The 16,697-nt window shown below is 47.8% G+C and overlaps 1 protein-coding gene across 1 annotated transcript in view; it reads left to right on the forward strand.

Moving 5' to 3' along the window:
* ss (spineless) overlaps positions 1–16,697 on the forward strand; it is a 176,075-nt gene that overhangs the window by 128,964 nt on the left and 30,414 nt on the right. The window contains exons 4-5 of the mRNA XM_070538736.1: positions 9,202–9,291; positions 11,691–11,826. Of these exons, the coding sequence (XP_070394837.1) occupies positions 9,202–9,291; positions 11,691–11,826 (226 nt within the window). The remainder of the gene's footprint in view (positions 1–9,201; positions 9,292–11,690; positions 11,827–16,697) is intronic.

A 16,697-nucleotide genomic window follows, 5' to 3' on the forward strand; every position in this document is an offset into this window, starting at 1 on the left:
AACTGGCGTGTTGCATCCTGTTATCCAGCTCTGCACTGCTTATTCTTTGACCAGCTGACCGCTGAAATAGGGTAGTTTCATGCTAGAGTTGTGCGTCTGAACGCGCTCAATCGCTTCTGGTATTGGCCTCGAGATCGAACAGAGTCGGCTCCTAGCGGCGAGGTGACGAAGCTCCTAAGTGTGGATACCGGTGGCCCGTCGCCGCTCCAGCCGCAGTGTGCAGCGATCGTAGTTCGCGAAATAACGATGGATGTTGACGAGCACGGTTTGTTCGATGGTTAGTAACGTCTCAACCTGTTATTCTTTCATTTTTGTAACGGAAATTCGTAAAGTAAATCGCTGTACGTTTTTAGTGTATTGATGCGAAAAGCATTTGCTTAACGCGACCACACCATGTGCGCTCGCCTCCTGTCAACGTGTTGTGAGGTTAACATGCGTTCTTTTTCCGTTTTACAGCACCCTTGCCTCTAAGCACAATTCTCAACCATGTTAGGGACGGTGTCAGGTGTCTCGTCGAAGGCGACCAAGTCGTTGCGGCGGGGCACATCATTGAGTGTAGTGCCGTCGCTTCCGCCTGCTGCTGTGACGGTCCTGTGGACGTTATCGCATTCGTGCTGCAGTCGTCCGCGCTTAGTAAAGACCCACACCGAGTCGATTTGAATTTTACCTACGAGACAAAAATAGCAGAATTGAACTGCACATGCCCTGCAGGGTAAAGTATTGCCTCAAGTTGTTCGGATGTAGTTGGTCGCGGCGCGTATCGCGATTTGTTTACATTACATTCCATCACACTAAGCTGACTCGCTGATTCGCGATGTGTTTACGTTATGCGATAAATTTAGAGAACTTATGTAGCTTTATCAATTTTTGTTTTTAGCCAGACCTACGAAATCGCGAGTTAGTTTCAGAGTGTTACTACCATTGTAAAATGTTTTCGAGTCTCTTTATAACCAGTTGCAACCGTTACACGAAGCTCAAATAAAGCATGCAACATATAATTTATGTTGTATCATAATCATTAGATCCCTTTAATTACTTTCGCATGCAGGCACTTGAATTTGCAGTGGTGCTTGAATGCAGTGCATCGGGCTTCAATTTTTTCCGCCCCCCTATAAAAGACAGAAAAAAATATATCAATATGAGCAGTAGCAATAAATTCGCTCGCGCATGTTCGTTCATCGCTTAATGGACCATCCGCTGTTGGCGCGCGAAACGACACTGTTTAATCTGTACAAGATCATGCGTACACACTTTCCGTGTTTCGGTGCTCGTATTTACACTTCTGAACACAGAGAACAGTTCCCGTGGCTGAGGAAAGACAACGAAAAACGTGACAACTAGTCACGCTCGATGACGGTCGTTTAAACGGACTCCCAGCTGAGCGCGAACCTTGAATTCACTGCGCAGGCGGCGCATGAAGTTTATTAAATAAATTGCATGCGTGGACACACGGTTAATTTACTTGCGGAAGTATATAAAAGCACAGGCAACTCATTACTGGCATCCCAGGCCACGCCGACACGAACTTTCGCGGACTGCAACGATCTTCACACGCACAGCAACCACAGAGCAACTATACGCATGCAGCAAACATTAATGCCCAGATTGCCGATTAGGATTCCCAAACGTGATATCATATTGGACTATTCGCCATCCTTTTTCGTCAGCGAACGCTTGAACGCACCATCGTCGAAGTGCTTACTGCACACCATCGCATACTTGGAAGGCGCCTTGCCGTTCCGAAGCCTGACGAGCCATTCTCGGCGACGTGCCGCGTCAACGGGATAGTAGTGAAAGCTTATCCCTGGCTCTGAGCAATATGTGCTGCATTGCCGAACCGAATAAAATCTCACGATGGTAAATGAAGCGTTTTCTGCGGGCACGGAGCACAGAATCGCGAAATGAAAACAGTAGCTCCCTACACTTCCACACGCCGCACGGGCGACGCATCCACACTAACGGGGCGACGGTGCTGCCACCTATAGGTCGATCTCGCGGCCAATACCGTGTGCGTGGCTGACTCCAAACGCGTTATATCACAGTTTAAGGAGTGAGAAGAGGTGGAACTGCAATGCGGGACACCATCCTGACCTCGTTTGTTGATTTTGTGCTTGAGTCCCCTTCGAGACACGTTTGAAAGACACACACTTTGAATTAATTTCACGCCGCGAATCGCTTAAGCGCCAAAATTACTGCTTGGGCACTTGGGCAAACAGGGGGAAGGCGGAAGATAGAAATTCAAGACGATGAGCAAAATGAGAACAAGGTGAAGGTGGGAGCCAACGTTTCGACAAGTGGACTTTTCTTCTAGGAAGTCTTGTCTTCTCGTAGAAGAAGTGAAGTCCACTTGTCGAAACGTTGGCTCCCGCTTTCATCTTGTTCTCGTTTTGCTCATTTGCTTGGGCACTTGCAGTTTATTGGATTTTATTGTATCACATAAACAGTGGTACAAAAATATATAGAAAAAACAGGTTGGAGCAGTGAACCACAAATTCTACGACCGCCATAAAGCAAGTCTACAATCTAGCCCAATAAAAAAAAAAGAAAGCCTCGGTAAACCGCTGCCTATACAAGCAGCGAAATGACATTGACGTGAAAAAAAGGGCACCCCATCAAAAATGTGCGGTACTTAACTGGTGCAGGCCAAAAGTCTAGCCGAAGCCGGTAACATCTCCGGCAGTGAAGTCAACTAGGAAGCTTAATGCTGCAGACACACACAAGATGTGTGTAGGTAATCTGGCTGCTACGACCAGAAAAGCCTCTAAGCCTCCGCAGTCTGTTCAGGCTCCAATGCAAACAGAGTAATCGTGTTCGAAGGTAAACACGTACAACGCTCCGCATGCAGTCCGAAAGGGCGCACTGCTTGACTCACTGAGAGAGAATCGAGACACGTGAAAGGCAGAGAAAGGAGACAATGTACCAACACCAGGAACAAGCAGCGACCGAAGACAAGTGCGGCCAGCGACTGAAGAAGTAACAGACAAGAACTGCCTACACACTCCGACGGTAACCGCCCAGAAGTTGCGATGTATAGGACGAGAAGGGAGAAAAGAAAGCTACCGGGTCCGGGGCGTATGCGACAGACCGCGATGGCTGTATACGTAAACGTCTCAATCACGGCCGTTCCATCTCCGAATGTCCTGCCGAACCCGCCCCCGCAGTCTCGCTCGATCGCTGGTATAAGGACAGGGGAAGACAGACACGCCCGCTCGCATACCGTAGCGAGGCCGCGGCACTATAGTCGAGAAGGGTACAAACGCGCGATGCCCGTCCTTTACGTCGCCCGGTTGCCCCACATTTTCTTGATATCTTTCGTTATGTGTGCGGTCGTAAAAGGAACGGGCAGTGGCAGTCGCGTATACAAGGGGAACCATCGCAGAGAGCTCTTGTCCACCGATTGAGGATCCCCCGGCGGGCCACGCTGCATGAGTATACACGTACATACACACACACACGAAAACAAGGTCGATGCAGGGGGTTCAAAGAGATGCGGGAAGGTGGGCGGGGCGGCCAGCCATCGGGAGAAATGTCCACCAGATAGTCCACCGAGGGAGGCTGCCGTATTATAGCAGCGGCCGAACGACGCACGCACACATACACGCGCAACAAAGATGTCAGTGTCTGCGCGAGCAAGCCAAATACGGCAAGAAAAAGACAATAAGGTAAAGCGATGACGAAAGGAAGAAGGCGATCGCGAAAGGTAAGGCGAGCGGGGAAATAAGCTGAAACCGATAAACACACGAGAGACATGTAAAGGCGATCGAGAAAACTGCCACACTATAGGCGCCCGGTGAGCGACCGCGTGTCTCTATCTTAGGACTGTCTGCAAGTTCTTGAGTCCTGTTCGCTACGTATTTGTCTTTGAAATCTGCGTTCCCTATTTCATGAAGGAGCGCTTGGCATTTATTTGTGTGTTCTCGTCCGGCCGCTTCTTTTCCACGCTTTGCTTCAAAACTATGGCTCAAAGAATGCGTAAACGAAGGCGCGGATGTTTCAAAATGGGAGGAAGAGAGGACCCGCTGTCGTCGCTTTCAGCAGCCATCTTTTAAACGTGCGTTTCTTTTACTTCGCCGCTCCCCATCCAGGTCTGTCCTTTCAACCATTCTTGCCAAAACAGACGGGACACGCTCACCGACACCCACGCACTCGAAGATACATAACGCGCGCGTGCCTCGCTGAGTGGGAAAAACGCTACGCGAAAAGGCAGAGTGGGGGGAAGGGAGGTTTGTACGGGAGCATAAACTCGCGTCGAGATGTTGAACGCTCCCGGGTCGTCGCTCCAAGCGGGTGAGGTTGGGGGTGGGGGGGCGGTTATGGAAGGCGAGGGGTAACAGCAGCAGCAGCACCAAGGCATCGCGGCGCGTCGCACGGCCTGCAGCGGTTCCGATCGATCCGTATAGGCCGAATCCAACGTCGGGTGCGCGCCGTGGGCGGGGTCGTCCGTGCGGCTTCCTTTGTCTCCTTCTGCCTCCTCCCTTTCTCTGTCCTCCCTATTCCCCTTTACGTCATATTTTTTTTCTTCCACACTTGTGCACTATTTTTTCCCTCTCATCGCCTGGAACGTTATAGACGCTTTCGCTCTCTTCACAGAGCAAGAGAGAGAGAGCGTCTATAACGTTCCTTTGCAATACTCTCGATACGTAGCCTTCTCTTTCTCCCGTTTCTCCCCATTCCCCGATCTTTCTTTCTGTATAGGCAGCTCCTTTCTTTCTGATTCTCCCTACGCTCTTCCTTCGCTCTTTTCCTCCCCTGCCGTTCGACGCAGGCACTTTATCCAAGCCGGCGCGCCTTGTCCCGGTTCTTCCCTCGTTTTTCCTTCTCGTTCTCCCATTTCCCTCTCCCAACGCGCGCGCGCGACTCGATTCCGTCCAATGGGGAATCAATGGAACGCGCAGCGGGTTTTCCCCGCGGTGGCTGTCGTCGACCGTCGCGACGCCGGCTTCACCGAGCGTGGCTGTGCCGCGGAGAGCGGCGAGTATGGAGCACGCGCGGTCGGGCGCTTTAGATTGGAGATTCCCAACGAAGCTACCCTCGCTGGTGCTTCGTTTCGGTACAGTCTTCGCTTAAAGTACGTCGGCCACTTAGAGGGCCGTTGCCAGACTGTGTGACCTGCGACTGAAATGATAGTATATTGACTGGTGCACGGAGGTTCCAAAGGACGCTGTAGGCATTCCTGTGCACGCATCGTTCGGGCTCTGGAGCCCCGAGCTGGCAAAAACGTCATGGGGACCATGTTATAGTGTTTCCAAATTTTGTTGCCTACTTTTTCTGTTTTTGTGGTTTTTCATTGATAAAAGCTTTGGTTAATAGGCTCTTTGTGCCGCCAAAGTTCTCCTTCAGTGCTACGTAAAAAGGCGTCTTCTCCCACGAGAAAAAAAGGACTGTGTACGCTTGATACTAAATGTACAAGCAGGCACGTATCTGCTGATTCAGCGTTATAAGCAAGCCGATTACTGGATTCGATTGTTTGGCTCCCGACTGAAATCGATTCGAGCACAACCCTTCGTCGACTTAGCGCCAGCAAATCCCTCCACGGCTTAGCCAACGGCTTGCATCGGAATGCTCTGGATGATTCGATGCACTTTAACACAGAATGGAGAATTAGATTAAACTGACGCACGATTAGGCGGCCGATTCAGAACGAGAATATTTTTTTCTCGTTCTCGTTCCGAGTCGCTCTCGTTGAATCTCATCCCAATTACATATTCAAATAAACCTGCGCATGCTTTGCAAGGTAGAACGCTGTGCTGCGATTCAAAACTCCGCCGCTGTGGGTATACGTTGCCATTAACTTCTAGTGGTATTCCGTTGGCGCGGTTACTATGCGGCTGATTTTATCGCCTGCCCCTGGATACATGCAACTTGTGGTGCGCGCAAACAAATAAACGCAGGCGGAGATACGACTCTGGTTGACCGAGTTAAGAGAAAGAGACAGACGACGCATTTGTGGGCTTGTAGAGCAAACAGAATTCACTGCGCAGCTTACTCCAATCTCTTCCTAAAGATCAACTGAGAAGCCAGTGGACGGAAGCTAAAGGCCTCTTTCTATTCGCAGCAGCACCTTCTTGCTCAGCGGGGCGCTACTTCCGCGGTTTTCTGGCGTTGATTACAGTGGCTACCCTTTCGCAACAAAACTGCGCATCTTTACGACGTCGTAAGCTACTGTCCAACGAGACCGAGACGTACAAACAGGCGCTCTTAGACGGGCTGAACGTACGTCGCACATTTACGACGTGCTCAAAAGATAGTCGTGTAACACACGGTTGAATGCAACATTCGATCCAATTTTTCTTCCTACTCCTTTAATTTTAAATCGTTTATCGTACAGTGTGGCTTTAGATCTTCCGTGGGCGTTATGGGTCGTAAACGCAATCATTGCCGTCTTATCTTTACGTCCTAAGTAAGCGAACAGGGCAGGACGAAGCGGAGTCTTCGTTTGATCTGGGGCTGTTGGGGTATCGCTCTAGAAACGTTATGTGCACGCAAAAAAAAAAAATGCTGAAATGTTGTTTCTGTTTTATGGGTGTTCTAAAGGTGGCAGTAGGCTAATTCGAAGACCTCTGTAAAACGAGATTATCGGTGTTTAGAAACGCCACGCATCACAGGCAAAGTGCGAGCTTCCCCGGCAATATCTTTGACTGTAATATTTGTATAGTCCATCAGCACTGTGTCCTTACCTCAGTTTTTCTGCGAACGGATCAGTACTTCAGTCATGTTGTAATTAGATTAGACCCACGCCCTTCGATAATGCGTGCTGAACACGTTATTTACTGCAAAGGGCCTATATATATATATATATATATATATATATATATATATATATATATATATATATATATATATATATATATATATATATATATATATATATATATATATATAATGCCATTAACAACGACACAGAAAGTTCTTTATTCAATCAAAAGCCCAGCGGTTTGCCGGCGTATAGGTATTAACCTTCACATTAGTCTGCAAGAGAAAGGGAGGGGGCGAAGGAAAGCCCTAAAAGAAGGAGGGCGGAAGAAAGCCGAAGAACAAAAGATACAACTTGTCATGGTTTTGCTATGGAGTCAGACTTGTTCGAATATATGCGCCGTCTTAACTTCACTGCTGTTTTTTTACACGATGTACGTTGTCCGAATAACAGCTGTTGTTCTGAGAGAAAAACCAATTGATTCAAGGTAATTAAAAAAAGAAATCATGTGCTCGACGTTGCATTGATGGAGGGCACCAGGGACCTAATATGCGCCTTAGTGTCAAAAAACATGGGCAGGTCGTTGACATATTTGTCTTGCATATTGCCCTTTCATCACTGTATCCACTTTACAGTGTAGTCGGTCATGTTCGATTATTTCCAGAGAACCACAGTTATCCCAACAGGAGGCTATTGGTTTGACCCAGACAGTAAAGGAGACTGTCTGTTTGCCCCACGCGCCACATTAAGTCGTAGCCGACGGTGGAGTGTCTCTAAATCCCGAGGTAGTCGCCTTGTGTTGGGAGCATTGATTGAAGTTCTGAGTCAATATAGTACAACAAAATTATAATGCCCTAAGGTGGCAATTAAGATAAGAGTTTATTCCGCTCCTTACAAACATACCCCTTTGCAGATGCCGATGTCTCAATTTTCTTGCAAAAAGTGTATTTCATGAATTTCGGTGGTAGTGGCCGTAACGAGCCGCTTCATCCGCTTTTTCATTGCCTGATATGTCGCTGTGCGATGGAATCCACTGAAATGTTGAGACGAGCAGATCTACAAGTTGAGTAGCGCAAGCATGTAATATCTCTAAAGCATACTACAGTTTACTACATTAACAGTTTCTGAAGTCTATGAAATTACCCGTATCACCGGGCAAACAGCAATCCTCTTGGGAACTTTAATCCATGTTCCCACTGCTGAAGACAGTAGTACAAGTGTTCCGTGCCTCTCGACTGACTTTCTCCAGCAGCACAAAACCACTGGAATCAATCATTCGCCCTTCAGTCGATGTCGCAAAAAGACAGAAAAAAAAGAGGGGGGGGGCGTGACTCGATCACGGTACGCCAAGGTTACACCAGCACCTTCATTAGAAAGCAGTTGCGTAAACTTGCCTTCACGGAATAGTAAAGTACGGCGGGTGCTGCTCCCGTTGCTCGTTTCGTTGTACACAACGGTAGCTTTAAGTCACGGAAATATTCAAATGAGCTTATGACCAGAGCTGAACCACATGTACCCCACCGCCTCGGCGGCAGCGTCCAAAGAAACTTAATTTTAAAAAAATAAAAAAACGGTAGAGAAGTTTGGCTTCACTGCATAGACACACTTCATGCAGTGAAGTAACCTTGCCGTCGTGTGGAACTCGAGAACAATATGGAGTGAGTTGAGCGCACAATCGTCGCTCTTTCAAAGTGCGACTGGCTTTCTATAGTCGCACACACAACACTGCGCAGTATTCTGTGCACTTTTTGCTGCAACTTTACTATTTCATTCTGAACAAAACGCAAAGTTGACCTTTTCCATTTCCGACGAGACCGGTATGCGTGGTCTATGAGTAGGAATACGAAGTCAAGTTGCGTTAGCAAAGTACGCTCCTGCAATGGCAGAACGACCGTTACTAGAGTCACAGAGGCATGATAAGTCATAAAAGATTAACAAAAGTAAAGACTGGTGGCGGACGCCGTTCTCTATTTCCCGCACCGGCCTGCCACACATAGTGGCATGATTGTTGAGAACGTCTACTCGGGTCCAATCATTAATCGGCGAAGTACCCCACAACATATAACTTTAAAAGAATTACAGGGACGATCCAGCAAGTTACGAGATCTAAAATACGAGATCCTATTTTTCGTTCTTCAAAATTTATGGCAACTAGTATTGAAATTGCGGCTCCTCTTCTTACAAGTCCAACGACTGTTACATTGATAAATCGTGTTATTTCTTTTTATTTCTGATCGAATTTTATGCTCAGTCACACTGCTCACTCATCTGGTAAAACGAGAAATAGCCACGGCAGTTTCAGACTCCGGAATTTCTGCGTAACACCGTAGCAGCGTCTGCAATCACGAAGCAATAACTTGAAAGTGGAAATGACAGCGGCCTTCAATATTTTTCTTTCAATGCCTTTACACTAAACGAGTCCCGTCTTAATTCTAACCTTGATATAACATCGCATACTGTATACGATGCTGCGATTATGAAACGTGTCATATTTGCGGCGTTTGCAGGCGCTCAACGGCTTCCTGCTCATACTCACCTGCGACGGAGAAGTTTTCTACGCATCTCATACGGTAGAAACGTACCTGGGCTTTCATCAGGTGAGTTTCTTATAAATATTTCGTGCTTGGTTCACTGATATCGGCAACTATCGTTTAGCTTGTGAGCACGTTAGAACAACTACTACCTTAAAATAGCAGGCAAAGTCTGATCCTGCCAAGTGCGTCTCTCATTAAACTTTTGTCTCGTTTCTACATTTCTTTTTTTCTTACGACGTAAATCCGTTTTATTCTTCTCGTTCTGAGTGTTCCGACGCGGCTAATTTGTTCACCGAAACGCGGACCGTTGGTCCGCAACTGCTCTGTAAAGTGTCCCCGGACTACTTTACAGAGCAGCAAAATAAAGAAATTTGTAGTCTCGCGTTCGACCTCCACTGTACTGTAGATACTATAGATGCGTACACGCACCTTGAGTCTGCGACCGCTGACGTAGCCCGAAGAGAAAGACCGTCGCGCAGGTATTAAAGGAACCGCGGGTAGCGATAGAGCGGCAGAGAGAGAGAAAGATGTGGAGTGATGAAATAAATCGATCTGAAGGGATGATAGAACAAAGAGACCTTAAACGAAAGAAGGAAAAAAAAAAGAGAGACGGACAGAAGGCGAGGTAACGCGCTCACGGCCACCTGGCGATGGCGGTCATTCGGCGGCCCCCATCGCCCACAGCACAACGGCAACGACGCTCGCCATAGGAACAGCAGCAGCAGTTGCACTGGCGACTGCGTTGTCGCGACGCTGCCGCCGTTGCCGCTCGTTGAATGGACGGCGGCGGTGGCGTTCGCGCTGCCAACGCTCGGGGACCGCGCACCGTTCGTTCGTTGGTCGTTCAGTGAGAGAGGGAGAGGGACAACAAAGGGAATTGGAGGGCGTGCGCCGACGGTGGTGGTGGTGGGTGCTCGCTGAACCGTGGGCCGTTCATCACTGGGCGACATCAATTAGGCCCTGTCCGCGGACGCAATTAACGCGACCCCCCTACACACACACTTCCTACAGGCCTCCCCACGTCGTCGCAACGCTCCCCATCTTTCACTTTTTGCTCGCCCACTGTCCACTAAACGCGTCGTGCATCGGCAGGAGTATGCAACGGTCAAGCGGCGACGGCGGTCTCGTCGCCTACGCGCGTTTCTTGTGACGGATTTATTGGGACGTGATGCCGGGCTCGCTTATGTATTCTGCTCGCTTACGAGATCGTGTGACGCAGTGCCCTTCGCGAGACGGCCATGGAGTGCGCACGGCGAAGTTATTAAACATCGTGACACCTTATGCGCAAACGGTTTATTGTTTAGCGCACTCGTTGAACTATTTCACTTAGCTACTAGGTTTTGTAAGCTGCGTTTCAGCGACGACGTAAGTTTTGTTACAGTCACATATTGACAGGGGGTTGGCGGGCGACGACGGTAATAAACGCTTCTATACGGTAAACGAAATACGTGAGCTGAAGTTGAAATTATGACGTCACTGCCCCTTAAGAGGAGGCGATGAGAAACAATCAGCCTACGTTGACAAGTCATTCCCTTTCGGACCACTCTACGTACTTCGTTAAGGACAACAAATCCTTGCAGCTGAGAAAATGAATACGAACTTTTATTTTTGAAGTTCGCAACCGCATAAGAGGTGCTGATGACGTCCGAGTTGGACGCAACGGATTTGCGACATTTTCACGTATATGGGCCCGCTGTGTGCACGAGCAATCTACAGGCAGTGGTCAGGTCCTGTAGTTTTCAATTGTTTTGTAATTCAATATAAATCTTCTCATCAGTAAACCTTTTATTGGGATCTTCCATACGTTTATAGGATTTATGATGTCAAGAGAAAGGAGAAACTTCTGCATAACTTTCAACGTCTCATCACACACTCTTTGCTTCTGAGACTTTTTTTTTTCTTTTTGCTTGCGACGTCAACACTCCCAGAAGTAATCTACGCAGTAATCCCTAAGCGTGACTCACCAACTTTAGCCAGACTCGAATTCGAGCAGCAGAGCGAACCACATATTACCTGCATTTCTGCGCCTCACGGGTATTGCCTCGTGGTCTTGCATGCTATAGATTCATCTAACAAGCGAATGTGTTATTCACGACCTCTGTCCTCACTGTCACCCTTAAAAGATATCTCCCCTTCCCTTTCCGCCGGTGTTAATTAACACGATAGAGGAGCATACAGTCAAATTCGGCTATAACGAAATCATCTTTAAGAGTTCATAAAAGTTCATTATAGCCGGGTCTGAATTAACCAAATTATTTATATATCGCAGTATTTCAGTCCTGGTAACATTTATCGCTGCAAGTGAACGCGACGTGGTAAATGCGACGTCGCGTTCAGCTGCAGAGTGTTCTACATCCGTGATCCATTTAACTACAGACCGCTATACTCACGTTGCAATGCGCTTGCTACACCTGACGCGTCGCCGCATGATCGTGTTGCCGTGTTCACACCTGTTCCGACAGTCAGACATCTGCCACCAGAGCGTCTACGAGCTGGTGCACTCGGAGGACCGCGAGGAACTGCAAAGGTTTCTGCTGTGGAACTCGCAGCTGCCTTCCGATCGCAGCGCCATCTCTCTTCAGGAAGCTCTCTTACCAGGTGAGGCTTGCCTTCGGCCAGAGTGCTTGAAATCACGCAGATCGACGAACTTCGTCTCACGCAAGTAGGACTTGTTTCATTACTGACTTAGTTGGTACAGCATCATAGAAATGGCACAGATAAGTCGGCAAATAGTAATAGAAGATAAACAGTAGTAGATGACACTAACAACTGTATGTTCTGAAGATGGTGCAAGTCTTACATACCTGATCCCTCCCCACCCCCTTTCCTTCGTCGGTTAGCCGTTAACTGAGATGACTACTCTTTGGGAGGTAGCCCTTACCTTGTGTGCGTGTGTCTTTGCACACGTGTATATGCATGTGAATCCGCGCGCATGTAAATGTGCTCGTGGCAGCGTTCGAATTTTTCTTTTTCAATGTTAGAGAACAACGCGCAGAAAAACACGAGATGACGACATCAGTAAAGCTCTGGAAAGCAATTCCCGCTTGAGGAGAAAGAAGAAAAAAAAACGAAGTCCCGAAAGAGGATAAACACCGCAGAACAAAAGCTCGCGTGGCCACGTCAGTGCGTGCCCGCCGCAGACTGGCAAGCACACCTGGATGGCTTTCCCTGCTCCGAATGCGGCGGGAGAGATTTCTCCCCTACCGAAAGCCCGGCGAAAGGCCGCTCCCCACCGCCGCAACCATGAAGCGTGCGGTCGGGATCACGAGGGCCACGAAACCAAAACAGCGCTCGGCCAACCACGAAAACACAGAAAGAGATATAGCTTGCAGAGATCGGGCAGAGGTATGGAAACAGCGCTCTTGTTATCATTGCTTTGTTCTCTGCGTTAGAGAGAAAATGGGATTGGGATATCCCGAAGCTGAGCCGGTAAAAAGGAGGCAGGGCAGACGATGAGTAGACAGCCCAGTCGTCTTTGGGGCCGCAGGCAGCTGCCTTTCACATTGCCAGCGCTTGGACTAACTACTCCTACACACCGTACTGAGGCATCTATGCACTCCCCTGCGCCCCTTATGTCAATTCTTGCTTTCTCTCTCTCTCTCTCTCTCTCTCTCTCTCTCTTGTGTTCATCATCCGTATTCGATTATTCGATGTATACCTTCTCATATCGTCCCCACTGGTCACGCCACTCGCGGAGTAAATGTAAACCACGAACGCCGACAGAAGAAGCGGAGAAAGACAGGCGTACGCCCGAAGCTTCGGGTCTCCCGGTGTCCCGTCCGAAAGTGGCACCAGTATATCAAGCGGTGAGTGCTCTAAGCGCACTGCTGTTTCGCTTGAGCGTCGTTACCGCCGTGCACCATATATATATGCATGTACCCTTCCAAAAACACCGCTCTCTCTTCCATTTTAACGTCCCCTTTATACGGGCCAATCCCCTCCGCAACGCCCTAACCGCGGCGCCAGTCCGTTTTCCTTTAAACGTGGTCACGACCGCGCGACCGACCTCTGCTCGTGGCAGTGAGACGCATATAACAGGGTGTCCCCTCCCCCTTCAACCCCCCCCCCCCCGCTGCGTTGTCGGTGAAACTCGCTCCGAGTAACAACCTCATTAACATCATAAATCAAACGGATCTTCCTCTCGTGTATACCTATCCGCTCGCTCTCAGTAACTCCCTCCAGCCTTCCAGAATATCAGTATTTCGGCCTCGTAGGCTCCCAAACCCACCCGCACCTAATCCCAAGTTTTCCCTGACGCGCGCATTCATGTGCGATGCTGCAGCCCATCTTTACTGTAGTTAGTGCCCACTCAACCGGCTCCATGCACGCACGTGACCTATGCGTACGATAAAGAACACGACAGGCGTTAGAATTAAAGCAATCATTCCTTCATTTTCGCTGATATGTGCTACTTAAGCTGTGGTTCTTTTGTTTGTAACCTCCATAGTCTCGATTAGTGGTTAATTGCGCGTTCATGTGGGCTGGATGTTACATCTTGTTAAACAATAGCACTAAACAGTGCAATACAGGACAAAGCAAAAGAACTAGAGGACAGAATGCTGCCTAACAACCGCTGATTCTATTGCTGTGTCCGTTGTCCTGCTGTTTAAAGTTGTTTAACGAATTGGTAATTTTTCTTGCATTTTACAGTGCATTCTTCTTTTTTTGGGCAACCCGATTCTTGGCCAACCCCTCAGAATTGGTTGATGATCGATACATGAAGGTCTACATCTGCAAGTTGCTTGTAGTTACCCCTTTGTTCTCCCTCTATCCTCAACGAAAGCGGGTGTTTCCGTTTGAAAGACCTGCCTGTATATGGTGTATCGCAAAAGGGTTACCGCTGCCGCTCATTGTCTGTATCTTTACCGGTAGGGGTGTGCGAATATTTGAAACTTTCGAATAACAAATCGAATAGTGTCCTATTTGATCCGGTCTTTGAATCGAATAGTCACTATTCGTAAATGCGAATACTTTTCGAATACTTTTCGAATATTTCAAAGCGCCAACTATGCGCAATTAAACACAAAATTTGAGCCAAAGAACGGCATATTTTCACCCCCGCGGGTATAGTAGGTACATAAAACGTGAGAACTTGCGTAATGGACCAAGCTACGTCCCTAGGTTCCCATACTTTACAGACTATACAGCGATCATTCGCACTGTCTCAAGAGTCATGTGCATGCGAAGAAACTGTTTGTTTGTTCCTAATTCTCCATTTGTGTTTATTAATAAACAACGCTTCATAACGTACTACGCTATGAGATGAACTTGCTAACATAAAGAATACTAGGTTGTGAACATCGTTTTATATTGGTTGTGATAAAGGCTGTTCATTATTCAAAAACTATTCGATATCAGATTCGATTCGTTTCGCTTCTGGGACTATTCGATTCGGTCTCAAAAATCAATCTTCGCACATCCATATAGATTAGCGGCACGCAGAACGCACTACAGCGGCTTTTGTCATCCAATGAGACGTAGAAAATACGTCTGTCTGTCTGTTTATACTGTCTCGCTGTCTATTGAATGGAACCATTCGCTCGCATCTTCGTCACTGCCCGGCGACTGAATCTCAAGCCCTCTATCCCGTTGCCGCCTTTCCGTTAATGAGGGATAAATAAAGTTTTTCATCATCGTCATCACCAAGCGCGCGATTCTGGTCGCACGAGCTTTCTGCCGCCCCATGACATGAAGTCAGACGTCGGTGTACCATTGTAAACTTTCCCATTTCTTGGGAAACTTTCTGTGGCAGATGTGGATATTTTTCTGAAGCAAACAGAAAGAGCGGTATTATGAGGGGATTTATGCGAAAATTGGCCTCAATTATCACGTTGCAGTACAACTACTAAACATTCCATAAGCGTAAAGTTGTACATCGAGAACGCGAAAAATGGGCTAAGAGTACCAGCATCTGGTGAAACTGTCACGACGTTGGCTGCATGTACGACATCTGCGCACATGGCATTTATTACTTTATGAATTCCCCCATAGGGTAGTGTACGGGTACATGACACTCGATACATACTCTTACGGGTGATTTATCCTCCCTCATCAACGTTAGGTGGTGTGCAATGCGCACTAATTATTGTTTAGTTTCATTTTTTACTCTTAAGCAATACTTCTTGCGATAAAATAGAATGCATTGAACAATGAGTAAAGTCACATTCTAATTGCACTTGAATGAGAAAAAGGACCATAGCTCTATAGAAGGTTGAAAGGTCTGCAGAAAAGCTGAACGCGGTTGCGCCCATGCGAGATGACCGGTAAACACCCAGCAGTAGCGCATTGCCTTTGTGCATGTCACACGTGCGAAGCGGTGCAGCATCCACGTCTTCCTCTCTATAAGCGCGTGCAGGCATGCGTTCGTGCGGGCGTTCGGAACACACGAGTGGTGCTTCATGAATTCAGTGCAACGTTTAAAGCAATTATCAATTCGTCGTTCAGTGTCTTATGCCGAATTATTAAGGCATTTCATGTCACGTTGCGTTACCGCGTTGTTCTACAATGCTGCACCATAATATCCCCATACACCCAGAGATTCGAAGGAGTAGCGATGAAAAGTACTTTGCTCTTTTTAGCTGCGGCAAAGAACGAAAAAAGAAAGAAACGAAAGAAAACATACAAATGAGACATTAGCAGAGGAGCTCAGTTTCAACTACGGCACCCCCTTCCCTGCTCGGTTTTCACCTTTACTTTTCTGGCTCGGAGCATGAGCGATGAGGAATCCCGGCCAGCAGCACGAGATCAATTTCGAAGCGGGTTGCACAAAGAATAGGGCTAACAAGAGCCACGTGTGCAGGCCAGGGAACGACAAAACAGGCGGGCCGCCGTCTGATTCTTGCCTCGAACCCCTTTTACCATTTCCCTGCTCATCGGACTTCCTAGCTTATGCATGGGCTTATGGTTTCTACAGTTCAACACTACACACCTTTCTGTTCTTTATTTCCTTTTCTTTCTTCCTTTTTTTTCTTTTGTCTTGGACATCATTATTTTATCTCTTGCTTATCCTTAACGCTGTTCTTTTGTTTTACTTGCTAGGGATCGTTATGCTACTAGAGGCTTCGGTCTCGTTCGTTCGTACATTCATTGGTTCCTTTTTTTTTGTTTATTCGGCACATTGGAAGTCAGACCTGATCTCGAGAAGACTGTGCTGACCGTCAGATTATTGAGCAAGCGAACAGAAAGGAAATACAGCAATCACCTACAGAAGAGTATTGGATTGGGCTGGTCGGTACATTTCGGAACTTTAAGGGTAACAGCGTTAAAAACAAGACGGAGACGAAAGTAAGCATGACGCCGTAAAGTTGGTTGTCAGTCAACGCCGTGCTTGTCCGCTCTCGCCTCTGTCCTGTTTTAGCGCTACCACCTCCAAGTTCTGAATGTAGGAAATGTAGACGCGGAACAATGCTTGCGACGAACGCGCAAGCATGCGCGCTTTCCCTCATGACTCGCTGCATGTCCGAAATGAG

The sequence above is a fragment of the Dermacentor albipictus genome, chromosome 5 (genome assembly GCF_038994185.2).
Source record: "Dermacentor albipictus isolate Rhodes 1998 colony chromosome 5, USDA_Dalb.pri_finalv2, whole genome shotgun sequence".
NCBI classification, from domain to species: Eukaryota; Metazoa; Arthropoda; class Arachnida; order Ixodida; family Ixodidae; genus Dermacentor; species Dermacentor albipictus.